The sequence below is a fragment of the Moschus berezovskii genome, chromosome 22, assembly GCF_049115385.1.
Source record: "Moschus berezovskii isolate FMDL1 chromosome 22, NW_MosBer_1.0, whole genome shotgun sequence".
Classification (NCBI taxonomy): domain Eukaryota; kingdom Metazoa; phylum Chordata; class Mammalia; order Artiodactyla; family Moschidae; genus Moschus; species Moschus berezovskii.
The window spans coordinates 4,087,007-4,107,932 of NC_142481.1; the positions used below are offsets into that span (position 1 = coordinate 4,087,007).

General features: G+C 46.9%; 1 protein-coding gene across 1 annotated transcript; it reads left to right on the top strand.

Annotated features, from left to right (window-relative positions):
• Nucleotides 1-378: 378 nt before the first annotated feature.
• LOC129546173 (cationic amino acid transporter 3-like) lies at nt 379-20,600 on the top strand. The gene is given in 14 exon segments (XM_055411026.2): nt 379-515; nt 11,021-11,125; nt 11,349-11,751; nt 13,034-13,192; nt 14,760-14,937; nt 15,350-15,462; nt 15,597-15,819; nt 15,988-16,127; nt 16,231-16,333; nt 16,513-16,712; nt 17,131-17,297; nt 17,567-17,675; nt 17,842-17,909; nt 17,911-20,600. Coding segments are annotated over 12 exon segments (1,884 nt in total). The 5' UTR covers nt 379-515; nt 11,021-11,125; nt 11,349-11,378; the 3' UTR covers nt 17,962-20,600.
• Nucleotides 20,601-20,926: the final 326 nt, after the last annotated feature.

The window sequence follows — 20,926 nt, forward strand, 5'->3', positions numbered from 1 at the left end:
GCTGACGGTGCTGTTTGTCCATGTAGCCCCCTCCCTCTATCGACCTCTTACCCGCTGCCTGTTGGGGTGGGAGGGGAGTCGACTTTTGGAAGGAGTGTAGCCCTCTCCCCCCACTGCTGGCATCCAAAATAAAGCAAACTTTCCTTCCACCAACCTGGCCTCCTGAATGGCTTTTGAGCAGCCGGCAACCAGACTTCACTTTCAGTTACAAAATGACTGAACTGAATACTTAAAGACGGTTAAAATTTCCTGTTATGTGTATGTTACCCCAGTTAAAAACGCCTTAGAAAATCTTGCAAGGGTAACCACAGAAGTGTTAAGCGCTGACAGAAACTCTGAAGGCTTCCGGTCCTCCCAGCCTCCTCCCCACCCCAACTACCCAGGGTTAAGGGTTGTCTTCTGTGCTCAGGGACTTCCCTGTTTGGTTTTTGGACAAACATCAGCTCCTGCCCTGCGTGACTGAACCTCAGCCTCCCTGACTGACCCAGGGCTCCAGGCTCTGCTCCAAGGATCCAGTAAGTCTCGGGTCACCCTCTTCTGTGGGAGACTGGGCGCTGAGTTCACATCCTCCTAAAGAGACCCCTGCAACCCCAGAGGGCAGGGGGGTCAGCCTGGTCCCTGATTGAGGGTGGAGAGACCCGTTTTCCAGATGAAAGTAGAAGGAGCTGGGAGCTGTTGTGTTTGTGTGAGGAGAGGAGGGCCTGGGAGAGATTGGATCTATGTCCAGAGGCTCTTGGACGGCTTTTAGTCTGGTGCTCACACGACAGGAAGATGACCCTCACATACGGTTCGTGATACGGGTGCCACTGCCTTCAGTCTCCTGTCTCCTCCCTGCCCTCCACGTCTGCTGATGCCTCCTCTAGGAGCCGAGCATCCCACTGAGGATGACTCGGTGATGTTTCGTGTTGAATTACCTTGGAGTTTTGTACACTCAGCAACTCTGTGAAGCTGGCTCTCCAGTTTATCCTCGGCATAATTTTTAAAACTGTGGTGAAATACACATGAATTTGCCATATTCATTTTTAAATGAGCCTTCAGCAATATTTTGTAAATTTACACAGCTGTGTAGCAAGTTCTCAGAACACTTTTTGTCTTGTATACTGAAACGGTGTCTGCATTTAACAATGACTCCCCATTTTTCCACTCACCCGGCACCTGGCAAACCAGCATTCTACTTTCTGTCTTTGTAAATTTGACTATATTAGCTACTTCATAGAAGTGGGATCATACAGTATTTTTCTTTTGGTGACTGGCTTATATCACTTAGCATATTGTCCTCAAGTTTCCTCCATGTTATAGCATGGGTCAGAATTTCCCATGTTTTTAAGACTGAATAATATTCCACTGTAGGTATAGAGCACATTGTGTTTATCCATTTTTTGTGGATGGCCATTTGGGTTGCTTTCATCTGTCAGCTAATCTGAATAATCCCACCATGAACATGGGAGTGCAAACATCTCCTGTGGCCTTACTTTCAGTTCTTTTGGGTGTACACTCAGAAGTGGGACTGCTCAAGCATGATGGTAATTTCAGTTTTGGTTTTTTGGAGGAACCACCATACTTTATCCACAGTAACTGCACCATTTCATGTTCCTAACGACAGGGCTCAAAAGTTCATCAGCAGTGTTTGAACAAGGAGGAAACACAGGTCCAGAGAAGTATATGACTTGTTCAAGGGCAGAGAGGTGGGGCCAAGATCCTAATCAAAGCTTCAAGACTCTTTGAATGCTTGCCCTCAACTGTAATGCTCAACTCGGACCTTAGAGTAACATGGACAGAAGCCCCCTGCCCTTAAATCGTGTTCACTGAGTCAGCCTGGCCCTGCAGAGCAGTGTAATGGGGAGACATTCTATGTCCCAATGGATAGAAAACAGAGTCTGCCATTTCTGATTCAGAATGAAGATTAGTTCTCCCTCCCTCCAGGCACTTGGGAGGTCTGTCTGGTTTTTCCCTTTTTTCCGATATTCAATAATAATTAATTAGAAACTTTTTTTTTTTTTGCTTTTTCACTGGAGGATAATTGGTTCACAATGTTGGGTTGGTTTCTGCTGTATGATAAAGTGAATCAGTCCTAACTCTAAATACACTTTCTTCCTGTTGAGCCTCCCTCCCCCTTCCCATCCTACTGTCTGCATCCTCACAGAGAGCCAGGCTGAGCTCCCTGAGCTGTGCAGAGGCTTCCCACTAACTCCATTTTACACATGTAGTGTGCATATGTCAGTGCTCCTCTGTCACTTCATCCCACCCTCTCCTTCCCCCGCTGAGTCCACAAGTCTGATCTCTATGACTTCATCTCAATTCTGCAAAGAGGTTCATCTGTACCATTTTTCTAGATTGTATATATATATATATGCACATTATATGCAATATTTGCTTTTCTCTTTCTGACTTACTTCACTCTGTATAGCAGGTTCTAGGTTCACCCACCTCACTACAACGGACTCAAATTCTTTCCTTTTTATGGTTGAGTAATACTTCATTGCATATATATACCACATCTTCTCTTTCCATGCATCTGTCTAAGGACATCTAGGTTGTTTCCATGTCCTGCCTGTTGTAAATAAGGCTGCAACGAACGTTGGGGTACATGTGTCTTTAGAATTATACTTTTCTCAGGGTTTATGCCCAGCAGTGGGATTGCTGGGTCATATGGATGTGAGAGTTGGACTGTGAAGAAAGCTGATCCCTGAAGAATTGATACTTTTGAACTGTGGTGTTGGAGAAGACTCTTGAGAGTCCCTTGGACTGCAAGGAGATCCAACCAGTCCATTCTAAAGGAGATCAGTCCTGGGTATTCACTGGAAGGACTGATGCTAAAGCTGAAACTCCAATACTTTGGACACCTCATGCGAAGAGTTGACTCACTGGAAAAGACTCTGATGCTGGGAGGGATTGGGGGCAGGAGAGAAGCGGATGACAGAGAATGAGATGGCTGGATGGCATCACCGACTCTATGGACATGAGTTTGAGTGAACTCCGGGAGTTGGTGATGGACAGGGAGGCCTGGCATGCTGCGGTTCATGGGGTCGACCGAGCAACTGAACTGAACTGAGCCGAACTGAACTGATGGTAGTTTCATTCCTGGTTTGTTCAGGAATGTCCATCGTGTTCTCCAAGTGGCTGTCAGTTTACTTTCCCACCAGCAGTGCGGTAGAGTTCCCTTCTCTGCACATCCTCTCCGGCATTTATTGTTTGTAGATTTTCCGATGGTGACCGTTCTGACTGCTGTGAGGTGATAGCTCACTGACCTGTGGACCCAGTGGGGGAAGAAGAGGGTTGAACAACTTGGGGGATTAGGATTGACATATATACACTACATGTGCAAAACAGATTGCTAATAGGAACCTGCATAGCGCACAGGAATCTCAGCTGATGCCCTAGAGGGTTGGGGTGGGCGTTGGGGTGGGAGGGAGGCCCTTGAGGGAGGGGACATATGTATACATACAGCTCTTCACTGGGCTTCCTTCCCTTGTGGCTCAGTGGTAAAGAATTTGCCTGCCAAAGGAGGCACAGGTTTGATCCCTGGATCAGGAAGATCCCCATGATTAGGAAATGACAACACACTCCGGTATTCTTGCCTGGAGAATCCCATGGACAGAGGAGCTGGCGGGTAACAACCCTTGGAGTGGCACAGAGTCAGACAGGACTGAGCGGCTAAGCAACAACAAAGATGATTCACTTCTTTGTGTCACAGAAACTAACACAATATACAGCAGCTATATGCCAACAAAAAAATCAAAGAAGAGAACACTCATATAAGTAAAATCAGAAATGAAAGAGGAGCTATTATAAATGGTACCTCAAATATACACAGTCTTATACACATGTCTATACTATGAAAAAGTATACACCAACAAACTGGATAAACTGGAAGGAAAAAATAAACAATCTGAATAAACCAATAACAAGAAAGGAGGTTGAATCAGTGATAAGAAACCTCTCAACACAGAAAAGATAGTTTCATTGGTGAATTCTACAAAACATTTGATTTAAACAAATTTTTTAAAACAATTTTGGCAGCACTAGGCTTTTGTTGCTGTGGGAGGACTTTCTCTCTAGTTGCAGTGATCCAGGGCTACTCTTCATTTTGGTATGCATGCTTCTCCTTGCAGTTGCTGCTGTTTTTGTTCAGTTCCTCAGTCTTGTCTGGCTCTTTGCAACCCCATGGACTGCAGCACGCCAGATTTCCCTGTCCTTCACTGTATCCTGGAGTTTGCTCAAAGTCATGTCCATTGAATAGGTGATGCGATCCAACCATCTCATCCCCTATTGCCCCCTTCTCCTCCTGCCCTCAATCTTTCCCAGCATCAGGGTCTTTTTCAATGAGTCGGGTCTTCACATCAGGTGGCCAAAGAATTGGAGCTTCAGCATCAGCATCAGCAGGTAGATTCTCATCCACTTACACCACCAGGGAAGTCCAAAAAACTAAGAATTTTAACAAACACAAAAGACTGCATTTATTTTCATTTTCTTTTCCATGACTGTTTATCACAAGATGTTGATTATAGTTCCCTGTGTTATACAGTAGGACCTTGTTGTGTATTTATCCTTCTTTTTATAAGATAATGGAGAAAATCTGAGTTGTCACTGTGTATTTGGAGGTTCCCCTCATAATGGAAGAATGTTTGATGATACCGTGATTGGGAATATTTTCATTCTCTTCTTGTGTAGCGTGGTTTTCTTTCAACTCCCCTGTGATTTAGTTTCTGTTCTGTCAGGGCTAGCCTGGCTTAGGGATTTGGATGATTTCCAAACACAACCAAGGCAGGAAATCGACTGGTCCAAGGCACAGTGATGAATTCATGTCAGAAGCAAGATGCGTGGGGGGAGGGGGCAGAAGGCGAGAGAGAGAGAGAGAGAGAGAGAGAGAGAGAGAGAGAGAGATGAAGTGTTTGCCTCTGAGACAGAAAAGAGGCAGGAAGAGAAGTGAAGTCGCTGGGTCCTGTCCGAATCTTTGCGACCCTGTGGACTGTAGCCAACCAGGCTTCTTCGTCCATGGGATTTTCCAAGCAAGAGTACTGGAGTGGGTTGCCATTTCCTCCTCCAGGGGATCTTCCCGACCCAGGGATTGAACCCCAGTCTCCCGCATTGTAAGCAGACGCTTTACCATCTGAGCCACCAGGGAAGTCCGAAAGAGGCAGGAGGAGGAGGCAAAGACTGAAGGATTAAGATACTAAAGATTGGCAGTGAGGGGGTGGGAGCAGATTATCAACAGTGAATCACAGGTCACCATGAATGCAACATCAATTTAAAATATTCATATATAATGTATATGCAAAGCACCCAAACTCAACAATGGTTATAGAATTGAGCAATAATTTCAGATACTTCAGGAAGTACATGAAAAAGAAAAGGTGTTAATATTTGAAAGATAGAGGTCAGAAGACTGGGAAATTTAGGGGAGGGGTGATGATCAGAACATTCACCTTGAAATACAGGGTGGCTGTTCAATGAGAAAGGAAAAAGAAAAGGAATGTGAGCATATCTGTGATATCTCAGTCCCCGTGAGATGAATTAAAAACCTGGGAAATTATCTTGAAAAGATGAAAGGGTGGGGAGAAAGCAGCAGAGGTGGACCTGAGTGACTCTCTCATGAATCGTAACAGGAAGAGAGTGCCTGACAACTGGGGTTGTCTACTGCGCTTCCCTGGGGGCTGGGTGGTGAGAAGCCAATGCAGAAGGTGGTAAGCCAGTGCGGGCGGTAAGAAGCCATGGGCTTGATCCCCGGGTCAGGAAGATCCCCTCAAGGAGAAAATGGTGACCCACTCTAGTGTTCTTGGCTGGGAAATCCCATGGACAGAGGAGCCTGGCAGGCGACAGTCTAGGAGGTCACCAAGATTCAGACACGACTGAGTGACTAAACACCAACAAAAGCAACAAAGTTCCGTACAATGTTGTATCAGACATGCCATTCTCAAGGCTTAAGAGTCTGTCCTCACATTATTTTAAACTCTATGTTTTCTCATATTATATTATATTTGTTTGAAAAGTCAGACTCTTAAAAAAAATGATGTGGAACTCTTTTCAACATATGTATGTGGACTTGATTCCAAATGTCCTTCTGTTGTTAAAGAGGGGAGTGCGCCTTACTTCTAAATCCCCAGTGCCTATTTTAGATGTCTTTTATTTTTTTCTAAATTTATACTCACTTGTTTGGCTGCCTCAACCTGAATTTCTTTTTTAATTTATTTATTGAAGTATAGTTGATCTACAGTGTTGTGTTAATTTCTTCTGTAGAGCAAAGTCACTTTGCTTATGTAATACATAAGTTATACATATGTATTCATATCTTCCTTTTCATTTTCTTTTCCATGACTGTTTATCACAAGATATTGATTATAGTTCCCTGTGTTATACAGTAGGACCTTGTTGTGTATCTATTCTATGTATGATAGTTTGCATGTGCTAATCCCAAACTCCCAATCCTTCCTTTCCCCTCTTCCTTGGCCATCATAAGTCTAGTCTCTATATCTGTGAGTCTGTTTCTGTTTCATAAATAGGCTCATTTGGGTTGTTTTTTAGTCTCCATGATAAATGATATCATACAGTATTTGTCTTTCTCTTTCTGATTTACTTCACTAAGTATGATAATCTCATTATCTAGGTCCATCCATGCTGCTGCAAGTGGCATTGTTTCATTTTTCATGGCTGAGTAGTATTCCATTGTCTGTCTGTCTGAATATATATATTTGTTGTTGTTTAGTTGCTAAGTTCTGTCTGGCTCCTTTGCGACCCCATGGACTGTAGTTAGCCAGGTTTCTCTGTCCATGGAATTTCCCAGGCAAGAATACTGGAGTGGGTTGTCATTTTCTTCTCCAGGAGATCTTCTTGACCAAGGAATCGAAACTGCACCTCCTGCATCAGCAGGTAGATTCTTCACCACTGAGCCACTAAATATTTACACGCACACACACACACATCACATCTTGTTTATCCATTCATCTATTTGTTGCAGGAAGGGGTACCTCTTCCAGGGCCTGAAACTGGGCTCTTGTGTAACATTTGGAAATGAATTGTCCGAGGAGACACATGTGCTAACAAAGCAAGAGATTTTATTGGGAAAGGGCACCCGGGCGGAGAGCAGTAGGGTGAGGGAACCCGGGAGAACAGCTCTGTCTCATGGCTTGCAGTCTCGGGTTTTATGGTGATGGGATTAGTTTCCGGGTTGTCTTTAGCCAATCATTCTGACTTGGAGTTCTTCCTGGTGGTGCACGCCTTGTTCAGCCAAGATGGATGCCAGAGCGGAGGATTCTGGAAGGTGGGCGGACAGGTGGTGTCGTGTCTCCTTTTGACCTTTCCCAAACTCTTCTGGTTGGTGGAGGCTTATTAGTTCCCTGTTCCTTACCAGGACCTCCTGTTGTAAAACAACTCATGCAAACGGTTACCACGGTGCCTGGCCAGGGTGGGCGCTTTCAATCAGTGTGCTTCCGCTAACATATTGATGAGTTTTAGGTTGTTTCCATGCCTTGTAAATAGTGTTACTATGAACATAGGGATGCATGTATCTTTTTGAATTATAATTTTGTCTGGGTATACAGTTCGAAGTGGGATTACTGGATCCTATATCAACTCAATTTTTAATTTTTTGAAGACTCTTTATACTGTTTTCCATAATGACTGCACCACTTTACATTCCCACCAACAGTGTAAGAGGGTTCCCTTTTCTCCACACCCTCTCCAACATTTATTTTTTGTAAACTTTTTAATCATGGCCATTCTGAACAGCATGAGGTGGTACCTCATCGTCGTTTTGATTTGCATTTCTCCAATAATTATGAATGATGGCCATCTTTTCCTGTGCGAGTTGGCCATGTTTTAGATGTCTCTTTTAGTGCCTATTTTAGGGTGCCTTTTGGCACTATTAGCTGGATGAATTCTGTTCATGGCTTCTTTTCCTTGGCCACATATTTTACTAGTGAAAGAAAAGTGAAAGTGTTAGTTGTTCAGTTGTCTCCAACTCTTTGTGACCCCATGGACTATAGCCTGCCAGGCTCCTCTGTCCATGGGACTCTCCAGGCAAGAACACAGGAGCAGGTTGCTGTTCCCTCCTGCAGGGGATCGTCCCTGCCCAGGGATTGAATCCACATCTCTTATGTCTCCTGCATGGCAGGAAGATTCTGTACTTTCTGAGCCACCAGGGAAGCTCCCATCATCTTGCTGAAGCATTTAAACTTCACTGCTGTTGGGGCAGAATATCTTGTCCTCTATCCTCTTAGGTTCTTTGCCTGGAGCCTGCAGAGTAGACACAGGAAGGGTGGATGAATAGGAGAAAGAAGCCTTCTGTTTACGTTTCCCAAGAAAGGAGGCAAGTGGGCTCTAGGCTAGATGTTTACAATCAGCCTTCTGTTCCCACTTGGAGATGGAAATGACTGGAACAGGGTAAATAGCTGGACTTTGCCTGCTGTGGACACGTTACTATAACAATCATGGCAGGGACAGAGAGGGGCTAAACCCTGTGAGTGTAAAAGATCAGGCGGTCACATATTTTCTATCTTTAGGGCACTGTCCATGCACAGAAAGTCTCCTTCGGGGGGGGGGGGGCAAAAAGATGGAGGCCCCATCCCATAAGAGGTGATACCTAGACCCCCCACAGGCCTGTGCGGTGGAATCCATCTAGAAAAAAAGCTGCACACACCTGTCAGGGAGGGTCCTAGGGCAGGGCAGGTAATTAGCCAAAGGCAAACAAAGACGGGAAGAACTGGCCCGCGTAGACTATTTAACAGTCTCTTTACAGGGCTCCTCCTCCTTCGGGAGGAAGCCCACAGCCTTTCTCTTGGGTGTGAGCTCTGCCTGGCTTCTGTCTTAACTAAACAAACCTCCTCTGTGTGCTCCCCCACGACTTAGCTGTACTGTATTTTTAGTTTTTGCCTCCTGGAGAAATGCCTTTTTTACTAGTGGCAAGAACCAGGAGAGTCTTGTTTCTAGTTTCTAGCCCCTGGTGGACTAGTGGCTGGGAGTCCTGGTTTTTCACCCAGGTACAATTCCTGGGCAGAGAACTAAGCCAGTTCTAATGGCTGACTCATTCCGAGATCACTGATGCTGAAGCCTGGGATCTCAAGGTAAACTGCAGGCCTCCCCAGACTGCTGGCTGGAGACCTCTGACTCTCTCTCTCCCACGAGAACTTGCTTGCTCTCACCCTCTGCTTCGTTCTCTTTCCAAGACCCACAGGGCTGAAATCGAGGTCCATTCAGTGCAGGAGTCCTGGTTACATTTTGCTTTCTCCTCTCCTCTTTCTCTTGTTCTGCCTGAACTACAACCCCCAACATGTCCCTTGCCCGAGCAGTGCTTCCTCATCAGCTTTCGAAACGCGCCGGGAATCAGAGCTGGGCGCCTACCGCCACCACCAGCAAATTGCTCCCTGCTGTGTTGCCATTGTTCAGGTGCTCAGTCATGTCTGAGTCTTGCGACCCCATGGACTGTAGCCAGCCAGGCTCCAAGTTCTCTTGCTCCTTCAGGTTCTTCTGTAATTTTAAGATACTGTATTTGTAAAATGAAAAAATGCTAACAATCATTTGACCGTCACATGGTTGCCACAAACCTTCTCCTATTTATAGGAAAAGGCAGTATCTTCGAGGCACAATAAATCAGTGCACAATAGTGCTTGCACCTGTATATGCACAGATTTAAAATATAAATATAATTAACGCACAAATATGCATTTATATAAAAGATGTGCATTGAAATATATATTTGAACGTTCCCTCTTTGTCTGAAATTCAGTATATCTAGGTGTTTTGTATTTTTATTGATTAAATCTGTCACTCTGCGTTCTGTTCTCTTCTTAGAGGGGCATTAGTCATATGGGGTTAGGAGTCACCCTAATAGCACAGATACAGGAGCAAGAAGGTAGTCAGTTAGCACCATGCAGTCAGGGTGGCTGTCATCTTGAGATGCTGGAAGCAACATTGCAGGGTTCAGATGATTATATCAAGCCAAAGTGACATTGGCCTCCTAAGAGGCCAGTTGACTCAGAACAGTGTCGAGTATGACAGAATTTAAAAGAGATTCTACTGGGTGAGCAACAGAAACAGGCAGGCAGCACAGTTACAAGTTCTTCAGGCAGCAGGACTCCATCCGGGACAGGAAACTTGTCTTTTCACGGACGCCACGAGAAGGGAGTTGTTCATCCTCATTTTCAAAACAGACGTTCTTTATCTCAATGGTTAAGACGGATGAGCTGTGAGAGTCAGACAGGCTGTCTTAGTTCACACAGTGTTCAAGCTGAACCACATATAAGCCAAAATGACTTCCCCATTCCTCAATATGTGAACATTTTCTCCATCACAAGCAGATAAAAATCTTAAGACCGTATGATCCAGCAATTCTACTTCTGAGTATATATCCAAAAGAGTTGGAGAGAAGCACACTCTGGAAGACATATGTGTATACCCGTGTTCATAGCAGCATTATTCACAATAACCAAAGCATGAAAGAAACCCAAGTGCCCACCGACCAACAAACGGACAAGCCAGGGCGGTATGTACTTGTAATCCTATAGAGTATTATTCAGCATTCAAAAGGAAGGGACTTCTAACACATGCTACCGCGTGGATGGATTCTGTGGACATTGTACTAAGTAAAGGCTGACAACAAAAGAGAAACAGTGTATGAACCCACGTGAATGAAGTGCCTAGAGCGGTCCCAAAGAGGCGGACATGACCGAAACCACTTGGCGCTGGCTCTCGAGTGGCCAGGCTGACAGACACACAGGGTATAGCGGTGGCTGCCAAGACTGGTGGAGACAAACAGAGGCACAGAGTTTCAGTTTACAAGATGAAGAAATTCTACAGTTTGGTGCCCAAAATGTAAATGTACTTAACTAAACGACACACTTTAAAAAGGTTAAAATAGTTAATTTCACGTTCTGAGTATTACAACACAATTAAAAATAAAAAACCTCTCAGAAGCACCCCCTGAGGTAACCGCTGAACATTCAAGCGCTGAGCGCACCCCTGCAGATGCTCGCTTCCCGCCCCAGCTCCATCCCCTCCCCAGCACAAAGTTGTCTTTTGTTCTCAGGACTCCCCGCTTCGGTTCTTGGTGATGTCTCAGCTCCAGCCCCGCACGGCTTAACCTCAGCTTCCCTGACTGACCCAGGGCTCCAGGCTCTGCTCCAGGGATCCAGTAAGTCTCGGGTCACCCTCTTCTGTGGGAGACTGGGCGCTGAGTTCACATCCTCACAAGGAGACCCCTGCAGCCCCAGGGCGCAGGGGGGTCAGCCCAGCTCCAGCCTGGGGGTGGAGAGCCCCATTTTCCAGATGAAATTCAAAGGAGCTAGGAGCTGTTGTGCTGTGTTGGAAGAAGTGGGGGTTCGTCATCATGACGGCTTTGCATCTTGTTTCCTCAGCAGATCATAGCCTCGTGACCTCCGTCGAGGATGCTACTTCAGGATGCTCGCCAACTTGGTCAGAAGCTGGTGCGCAGGCGGCCACTGGGGCCCAGAGAAGAGACTGAGCATCACACAGCTGGTTGTCTGAACACCCTAGACCTGGTGATCATAGGTGTGCGCAGGATGTTGGGAGCTGGCGTGCACATCCTGGTTGGCGCCGTGGCCAAGTACATCGCTGGACCAGCGATCGTGCTCTCCTTCCTGGTGGCCGCCCTGTCTTCTCTGTTGTCTGGGCTCTGCTATATAGAGTTTGGGGCCCGGGTACCACGCTCTGGTTCTATGTATCTCTACAGCTATAGCATCATGGGTCAGGTGTATGGCTTCATCATCGGCTGGAATCGCATACTGTCCTTAACTGTTGGTGAGATACTGGGGTACAGGGAGGGGTGGGGCTTCAGACCAAGAAGCTAGAGAGATGAACGGGATCTTTGCTCATTCACAAGCAGATGTTATCCGCCTCGTGGGGCTGTGCTGTCCTCAGTCACTGCAGTCGTATCTGACTCTTTGCGACCCCATGGACTGTAGCTCTCTAGGCTCCTCTATCCTTGGGATTTTGTCAGGCAAGAATACTGGAGTGGGTTGTCATGCCCTCCTCCCAGATCTTCCCAACCCAGGGATCGAACCCCACCTTGTGGGGGGAGATGGGTAATAGTGACAGAAAAACTCTACAACTTCATTCTACTCAGTTCGATGCCATTGTTGATGTTCAGTCGCTAAATTGTGTCTGACTCTTTTCCACCCCAGGAACCGCAGCATGCCAGGTTTCCCTTCAATCCTGCTTTCCTTAAACAATGAGACTAAGAACCTTGAGGGCTTCCCAGATGGCTCAGTGGCAAAAAAATCTGACTGCCAGTGCAGGAGACTCGGGTTTAATCCCTGGGTCAGGAAGCTCCCCTGGAGAAGGCCATGGCAACCTGCTCCAGTATTCTTCCCTGCATAATTCCATGGACAGAGGAGCCCGGTGTGCTGCAGTCCATGGTGTCACAAAGAGCTGGACACAAGTTAAGGGTTAACAACAGCGACAACAAATAACCTTGAAGGAAAGGGAACTGTAGGGAATGTGTGTGTGTGTGTGTGTGTGTTAGTCACTCAGTCGTGTCCAGCTCTTTGCGATCCCATGGACTGTAGCCCTCTCGGCTCCTCTGTCCATGGAATTCTCCAGGCAAGAATACTGGAGTGAGTTGCCATCTCCTTTTCCCAAGGATCTTCCCAAGCAAGGAGTCTAATGCAGGTCTCCCGCATCGCAGGCAGATTCTTTACCATCTGAACCACCCACTGCACAGGGAGTGGGTCGAGGGAGCCAAATTCCTCAGGTCATCTCCTCATCGCAGTGAAGACTTTGGTTAGCTGCTGACTTCCTGGGATTTTTCCTCACATTCTGATTTAAAATGTCAGTTCCGATCCCACCATCCCGGTCCCACTTCCCTGTGTTTTTTGTTCATTTTCTGTAACTTTAATCTCCTGCATATTGAAGAGTTGACCTATGTTGTGAATCATCTGGGTCTGCGCTCTGCACCTGATGAGAAGAAACTCTTTGAATCCCTAGATATTAGGGTTTTTGTTGTAGTTCTTCACTCCTCTCCCTAGATCATAGCAGTTCAGTTTCTGTTTGCTCATAAACATTCCTTCTGCTGCTGCTGTAGGCACTGCCTGTATAGCCCGGGCCTGGAGCTCCACCTTCGACAGCCTGATTGGGAACCACATCTCTCAGGCGTTAGAGGGAACTTTCTCCCTGTATATGCCCTACTACCTGGCCAAGTACCCAGACTTTTTCGCCCTGGGCCTGGTGCTGCTGCTCACGGGTGAGTCAGGGGTCAGAGTTAGGATGGGAAGAGTGAGATGTGGAAGGGAAGCTGGGTTGGGAAAGCCTCAGGGTTCCTGAATGGTGGGGGAATTAGGACTGGGAAGGAAGGTTTGGAATAAGAAAGAGGAAGGCAAGACGAAGACCATTTTTTTCCTGCTCTTGGGCTGTTGAAAATGTGGGACAGAGCATTCTTTGAGGTAGAGGTGATAGGTGGCTCAGATAGTAAAGACTCTGCCTGAGATGCGGGAGACCAGGGTTCCATCCCTGAGTCCAGAAGATCCCCTGGAGAAGGGAATGGTTACCAACTCCAGTATTCTCGCCTGGAGAATCCCACGGACAGAGGAGCCTGGTGGGCTATAGTCCATGGGGTCGCAAAGAGTCGGACATAACTGAATGACTAACACTTTTGTTCGTTGGGGTGGGGGGCTGTCCTGGGCATTTCAGTTTTTTTTTTTTTTTAATCATTCGTGGGGGCATTCCCTGGTGATCCAGTGGTTAGGACTCTGCTTTCACTAATAAAGGTGCAGGTTCAATCCTTGGTTTGGGAACTAAGATCCTGCCTGGCAAACGGGTCACCGCCCCCCCCAAAAAAGATCATTGTTGCATATTGAGTAGCAACGCTGAACTTTATGTACTACATCCCAGTGGCGCCCAGCCCTCCCAACTATGTCAATCAGTGTTTCCAGACAGTGCCAAAAGCCCCTTGTGGGATAAAATTACCCCAGTTGAGAATCAAAGTTGGTTTTTTCCTTCTTGACTGCACTGGGTCTTCTTGTGTGGCCTTTGGGCTCTTCATTGCTGTGCTTGGGCTCAGCAGTTGTGGCATGGAACGTGGGCTCTTAGTCCCCGGACCAGGGATCGAACTCATATCCTCTGCAACGCAAGGCAGTTTCTCAACCTCTGCACCACCAAGGAAGTACCAAAGATTTTATAAAATTATTTTTTATTATTTTTTTACTTTATTATTTTATTGGAATATAACTATTTTACAATGTTGTGTTATTTTCTGCTGGACACCACTGTGAATCAGCAATGCACACACATACATCTCCTTCCTTTTGAGCCTCCCTCCCACCCCACAAAGACTGTATTTAACTGAGAGGAAACTTTTCCAGGTTACTGAGATATAATGGACACACAACGTCATATAAGTTTAAGATGATTTGATAGACATGTATGTTGCGAGATGATGGCCGCAATAAGAAATCAACCACCTAAAAGTGTGCAATCCGGGGGCACTTGGTACATTCTCAGTGTTGTGCAACCATCACCTCCTTCCAGCTCCAAACACGTTCTTCACAACAAAAGGAAGCCCCACATCCACTCAGCAGTCCCGCTTTGTCCACCATCCGTAACCGCCAGTCCTAGGCAAAAATGTGTTTGCTTTCTGTCTCTATGGATTTAGTGATTTATTTGGCCTCACCATGAGGCATGCAGAACTTGCCCAACCAGGGATCAAACCTGTGCCCCCTGCTGTGGAAACCTGGAATATTAACCCCTGGACCCCCAGGGGAGTCCTGGATTTAGTTACTTGGGAAGTTTCATTTTCCATTTCCCCCCCACAGGACTACTGGTTCTGGGAGTTCATGTGTTGCCCCAGGTTAACAAAGTGTTCATGGGCATCAACATTTCAGTTCTCATCTTCATCATCGTCTCCAGCTTCATTAAGGGAGACCTGCACAACTGGAAGCTCACAGAACAGGACTACACATTGAACACATCCGAATCCAGTGACATTTATAGGTGAGGAGGATGTCCTTGACCTTAGTAATGCATGGAGTGAGAAAGGGTACCCATCTGGGAATCTGGGGGTTGAAGAGATCTTGGGCTTCCCTGGTGCCTCAGATGGTAAAGAATCCACCTGCAATGCAGGAGACCAGGGTTCAGTCCCCGGGTCTTCCTGATCCTCTGGAGAACGGAATGGCTAACCACTCCAGTATTCTTGCCTGGAATATTCCATGGACAGAGGAGCCTGGTGGGCTACAGTCTATGAGTTTGAAGTCGGACACAACTGAGAAACTAGCCTAAAGAGATCCAGGTGGAGGGGGTCCTGGAGCCCAGGACTTGTCATAATAAGGGAGGAGTCATACTAAGCCAGTACACATGGCTGAACACACCTCACCCACGTTCTTTCTTGCTTCTTCTCTCACCACAGCTTGGGCCCTCTGGGTTCTGGAGGGTTTGTGCCCTTTGGCCTTGATGGGATTCTCCGAGGAGCAGCTCTGTGTTTCTACATGTTTATTGGTTTTGATTCCATTGTCACTACAGGTAACGTGGTCCCTGTGTGTCCCATCCGGGGTGTGGGCACGGACTGGGCTGACCTGAGCACAGCGGTAGGAAAGGGGATTTTGTGCTTTCACTCTGGTGTGTTTCCTGACCCGGTATCTCCTCCGATCCTGCAGGGGAAGAAGCCCAAAGTCCGCAGCGGTCCATCCCCGTCAGCATCGTGCTCTCAGTCTCCATCTGCTTTGTGGCGTACTTTGGTGTCTCAGCGGCGCTCACCCTCATGGTGCCCTACTACGAGGTTCATCCTGACAGCCCCTTTCTACAGGCTTTTCTCCACGTTGGGTGGGGCCCTGCCAGATATGTCGTGGGTGTCGGCATCCTCTGTGCTCTTTCATCCAGGTCAGTGTCGTGGTTTTCTCCCCATTGACTGTCAGATGCGCAGGTATCTCAGCCCTTGGGATTGAGAGACAAGAGAGAAAGACACCTTACCCCACAGAGATGAGGGAGCGGATGCCCTGGTCTCTCCTGCTTCTGCACGTCCTCACTCCTCTCTGTTTTCTTTTCCAGCCTCCTGAACACCATGTTTGCCATGTCTTGGTTGATCTACACAATGGCGGAGGACGGGCTCCTTTTCCGATTTCTTGCCCGGATCAGCCCCCGTACACGCACCCATATCACGGTCATCATGATTTCTGGAAACCTTGCAGGTAGATTAACAAAACCCACTCCCTTTGGATCCTCGTCCTTGGCTTGCATATTTCCAGCTGGATCTCACTCCATCCCCCAACCTTGTTTGTGCCCTCCGTCTAGGGCTCTTGGCGTTACTCTTCCATTTCAGTGATCTGATGGATCTCATGTCACTTCGGTCCCTGCTTGCTAACTTGGTGGTCGATTTTTCTGTCCTTGTGCTCAGGTGAGACTCCGTTCCACCCTGACTGGGGGTCTTTGACGTGTGGGGATTGATGGGGGCTACTCCTCTCTGCCTTCATGCTGCCTTCTAAATGTCCTGCTCTGCTTTTGTGGGAAATTCGGCTGTGTGATGTTGGGTAAGTAGGGACTGCTGATCGTGTTGCCATCATACCTCTAATTCAGGTATCACTCAGACCAGAATTTAAGCAAGAACCAAAAAACAGAGGAAGAAACTGAGATGGAGCTTATAGTCAAAGAAAGGTCTTTGGACTCTGTACTTGAAACCAGCACCTCAAGGATTCTAAAGAGTCTGTGGTTCCCTGCCAGCACCATCCCAACCCGGAAATCTGGCCAGATTGTCTATGGATGTGCCTTCCTGCTTGGTGAGCAGTGGGGTTTCTCTTTGGTCGTATTCTGAAATTGCCAGGATGGGTTCAGTTCAGTTTAGTTCAGTTCAGTCGCTCAGTCGTGTCTGACTCTTTGCGACCCCATGAACCACAGCACGCCAGGCCTCCCTGTCCATCACCAACTCCCGAATTCACTCAAACTCATGTCCATCGAGTCGGTGATGCCATCCAGCCATCTCCTTCTCTGTATTCCCCTTCTCCTCCTGCCACCAATCCCTCCCAGACTCCCATCAGAGTCTTTTCCAATGGGTAGGAGTGTATATTTGCCAGTTGAGGAGTCTTGGAGATACGATGGCCCTTCCTGATGTGGGCAGCCTGGGGGTGGGGTGTGACCCGAGGTCCTGACTTCTTTGTCTTCTGGGTCCAGCCTTCTCCTCCTCCTTGACCCCTGCAGTTCTCCTGCTGACCCTCCTGAGCCTGGTCCTGGCCCAGTGGCCCAGCCAGGTGTTCTCTGGAGACCCCGGGCTCACAACAGTGGCTGTGCTGCTGCTGCTGCTCATCATTGGGGTCACGGCCATCATCTGGAGGCAGCCCCAGGACCCCACTGCTCTTCACTTCAGGGTAGGTGACCTCATGTGCCCACCGTGTCCACCTGGAGTGAAGGAGGTCTGCGTGCTTTAGGTCTGAGCTTCCTTTGCTGGACCAGGGAAGAAGGGGAGGTGCTGAAACCTATGGCTCCTCCCCGATCCACACTCAGTGCTTTACATACGCTATAAGTAGGCACTGAGCACACAGCCTGAACTGCACTGAGCTCGTCCCGCCCACATGGGATAGGGTCTCCCTTTCAGACGTCTGGGCTGTGTCCAGGGATGAACTGACTCTGCCCACAGGTCCCTGCTCTGCCTGTCCTCCCACTGGTGAGCATCTTTGTGAACGTTTACCTGATGGTGCAGATGACCACTTGGACCTGGGTCCTATTTGGCATCTGGATGGTGATTGGTAAGTGACTTTCTGGAGTAAAGAGGCCTCTTGGGTAACCAAACCCAATCCTCTTCCTACCACCTCTCCCCTAAACTGTGTCAGATGCCATAATAGGAGGTCTATTGGACATTCATAACTGAGGAGAGTCCCTGTTTTTCTTCTCACTGTCTCATTTCCCTACTAGGATTTATCATATACTTTGGATATGGGATCCGACACAACTTGGAGGAGAACACTGAGCAACACACCAGCCTACACCTCCCAAATGCTGGACAAAAACATCCCTAGAGATGAATCATCTTAACCACAGGAGACAGATGCTGTGTGGAATCCCTCCATGCACTGGACGATCTGCCTCAAGAGGCACTGTGAGCCTCTGGACTGTGAAGGCGGAATGCATTTACAGCTGTGTATTTGTTTATTTATTTATTTTTCACAGTGTTAACAGCAGCTAGTATTTTAATCAGACAATGTACTGCTGGTTTTACATGCATAAGCCATATTCCTTGGTCAATATTATTTTCTTTGTTATAAGATAATAGGCTCAAGGAGGTTAATTAAGTAATTTGCCCACACAACATCTGAACTCAAGATTATCTTAACGGAAGACTATGATGATCTTTCTACCCCAATAGGTGGGTTAGATTTCATAAGCGTTGTGTGTCCTCAGTCGCGTCTGACTCTTTTGCAACGCTATGGACTGTAGCAGGCCAGGCTCCTCTGTCCATGGGATTCTCAGGTAAGAATACTGGAGTGGGTTCCATTTCCTTCTCCATACAGCTGTGTATTTATTGCTAGTGGACAAAGTGACTTTAATGCTGCAAATGCTGAAGGAAGCATTTAAAAGCATAATCAGTTCATTTCAGTTCAGTTCAGTCACTCAGTCGTATCCGACTCTCCATGACCCCATGAATCGCAGCATGCCAGGCCTCCCTGTCCATCACCAACTCCCGGAGTTCACTCAAACTCATATCCATCGAGTTGGGTAATACACACCCAGAAAATAGAATTTTCATGAAAAATGTACAGAAATGTAACCAGAAGCCAGAGGAAGAAATAAAATATTAACTTGCACATAAGCAGTGTCTTCTTGCGCCTGTTTCCTGTGAAAACACACATACTGTCACATGAGAAGGAGACACAGGTAACCATATATTGTGACAAGAGCTGTACTTCGGGGGGTTTCCCTGGCAGTCCAGTGGTTAAGACTTGCCTTGTCATGCAGGGGGTGCTGGTTCAGTCCCTGGTCATGGGGCTAAGATCCCACATACCTCACGGCCAAAAAAACAAAACATAAAGCAGAAGCAATAAAGACTTTAAAAATGGTCCACATAAAAAACAATCTTAAAAAAAAAAGGGTTGCACTTTAGGGAATTCCCTGGAGGTCCAGGATTTAGGACCCAGTGCTTTCACGGCCATGGCCAGGGTTCAATCCCTGGTTGGGGAACTAAGATCCTGCAAACTGTGCAGTGTGGCCGAAAAAAAAAAAAAAACCATAAATCTGAATTTTAAAGAAGAGTTGCATTTTAAACATGAGAACACAGATGGATTGGAAGCAGAAGGAAAGGAAGAGATACATTGTGCAAACAGTAACAAAAGATGCACAGCCATATTAATATCAGATGAAAGAGATTTTAAGAAAAAGAGAATAATAACAGATAAATTGAATTATTTTACTGAGAAAGAGAAATGGTCATTTTCATCTTCTCTCCCAGCTTTACTGAGATATATATCACACTTTACTTTTCTGTCACAGACTCTTAGAGTTAGATAGAAGAGTTGATGAGGAAAAGTTCTTTAATTGAAAAATAATAACCCTGCATTGCTAGAGGTGAGGAAAGAGGGTGGGAAGTAATGGTTGGTTGATGAATGGTTACAGTTGTGTGAAAGTTGGTCAATCATGTCCGACTCTTTGCAACCCCATAGGCTATACAGTCCAGGGAATTCTCAGGCCAGAGTAATGGAGTGGGTAGCCTTTCCCTTCTCCAGGGGATCTTCTTATTCCAGGGATTGAACCCAGGTCTCCTGTATTGCAGGCGGATTCTTTACCAGCTGAAGCACAGGGAAGATCACGGTTATGGTAGGGTGGAACTAAAAGATAGGAAGCGAAACTAGAGAAGTAAAAATAAAAAAGATGTTACCGAAGAAAATAATGCTTGAAACTGAGATTATGGACGTGGATAACTATGAAGTACCCGACTGTTTGTGGGAACGAGCAGCTGCAGTAGAGAGGAGGGACGGGGAAGACACTGAGCAGCAAAGCTGTTAAATGAGTTTTTAAAAAGTAGAAGAGGACGAACCGAATTAGGAAAATCCTGCAAGTTCACCGTCCTGCAAGCCTGCTGAAATACAGGCTGGGGAACAATGGGGACTGAAACTGTCGGGTGAAACTCTGATGGAAGAGGCTGACGTCACCCGATTGCCGTTCTTCCCTTACCGCTGGGGGACAACCAGCTATCCCGTGCTAGCCCGTGTGCTGTGACAGGCAACACGGAACACATGAAACACAGCCCTGAGGAAAACCTGAGTCAAAGTCCTCAAGCCTCTAGATCAACCACGGCTCATCAGGAACCTAAGCGATAGATTCACATTTAACTGAAAACACCATCAGCCAAAACCAGAATGCTGGCAATTCCCCAGGGCAGAAAAATGGTCCAGTTTTTATACCAATTAAATGGTATGACCCATAGCCATAAAAAGGAACGCATTTGACTCAGTTCTAAAGAGATGGATGAACTTAGAGCCTTTAATACAGAGTGAATTAAGTCGGAAAGAGAAGAACAAATATCCTATATGAACACATGTGTATAGAATCTGGAAAGCTGGTGGTGCTGATGAACCCATCTGCAGGGCAGCAGTGGAGACGCAGACACAGAGGACAGACTCGGGGACACAGCGGGGGAAGGAGAGGGTGGGACGCGTTGAGACAGGAGCGTTGAAACACACCGCTAATACGAAGTTGCTCTGTAACCCAGGGAGCTCAGACCCAGTGCTCTGTGACAGCCTAGAGGGGTGGATGGGGTGGGAGGTAGGAGAGGAGGCCCAAGAGGGCGGGGACACACGTGTACCTATGGCTGATTTGTGCCGATGTATGGCGGAAACCAATAAGTCATTGTAAAGCAATTATCCTCCAATTAAATTAATTAAAAAAAAGGTGTGTGAAATGGATTCCAGATAAACTGTCTCCAATGCCCCCTGTTGTTAAAGTGGGGAGTTCTCTTTCCTTCTAAGTCTCTGATGCCAATTTTAGTTCCTGGCACATAGTCGTC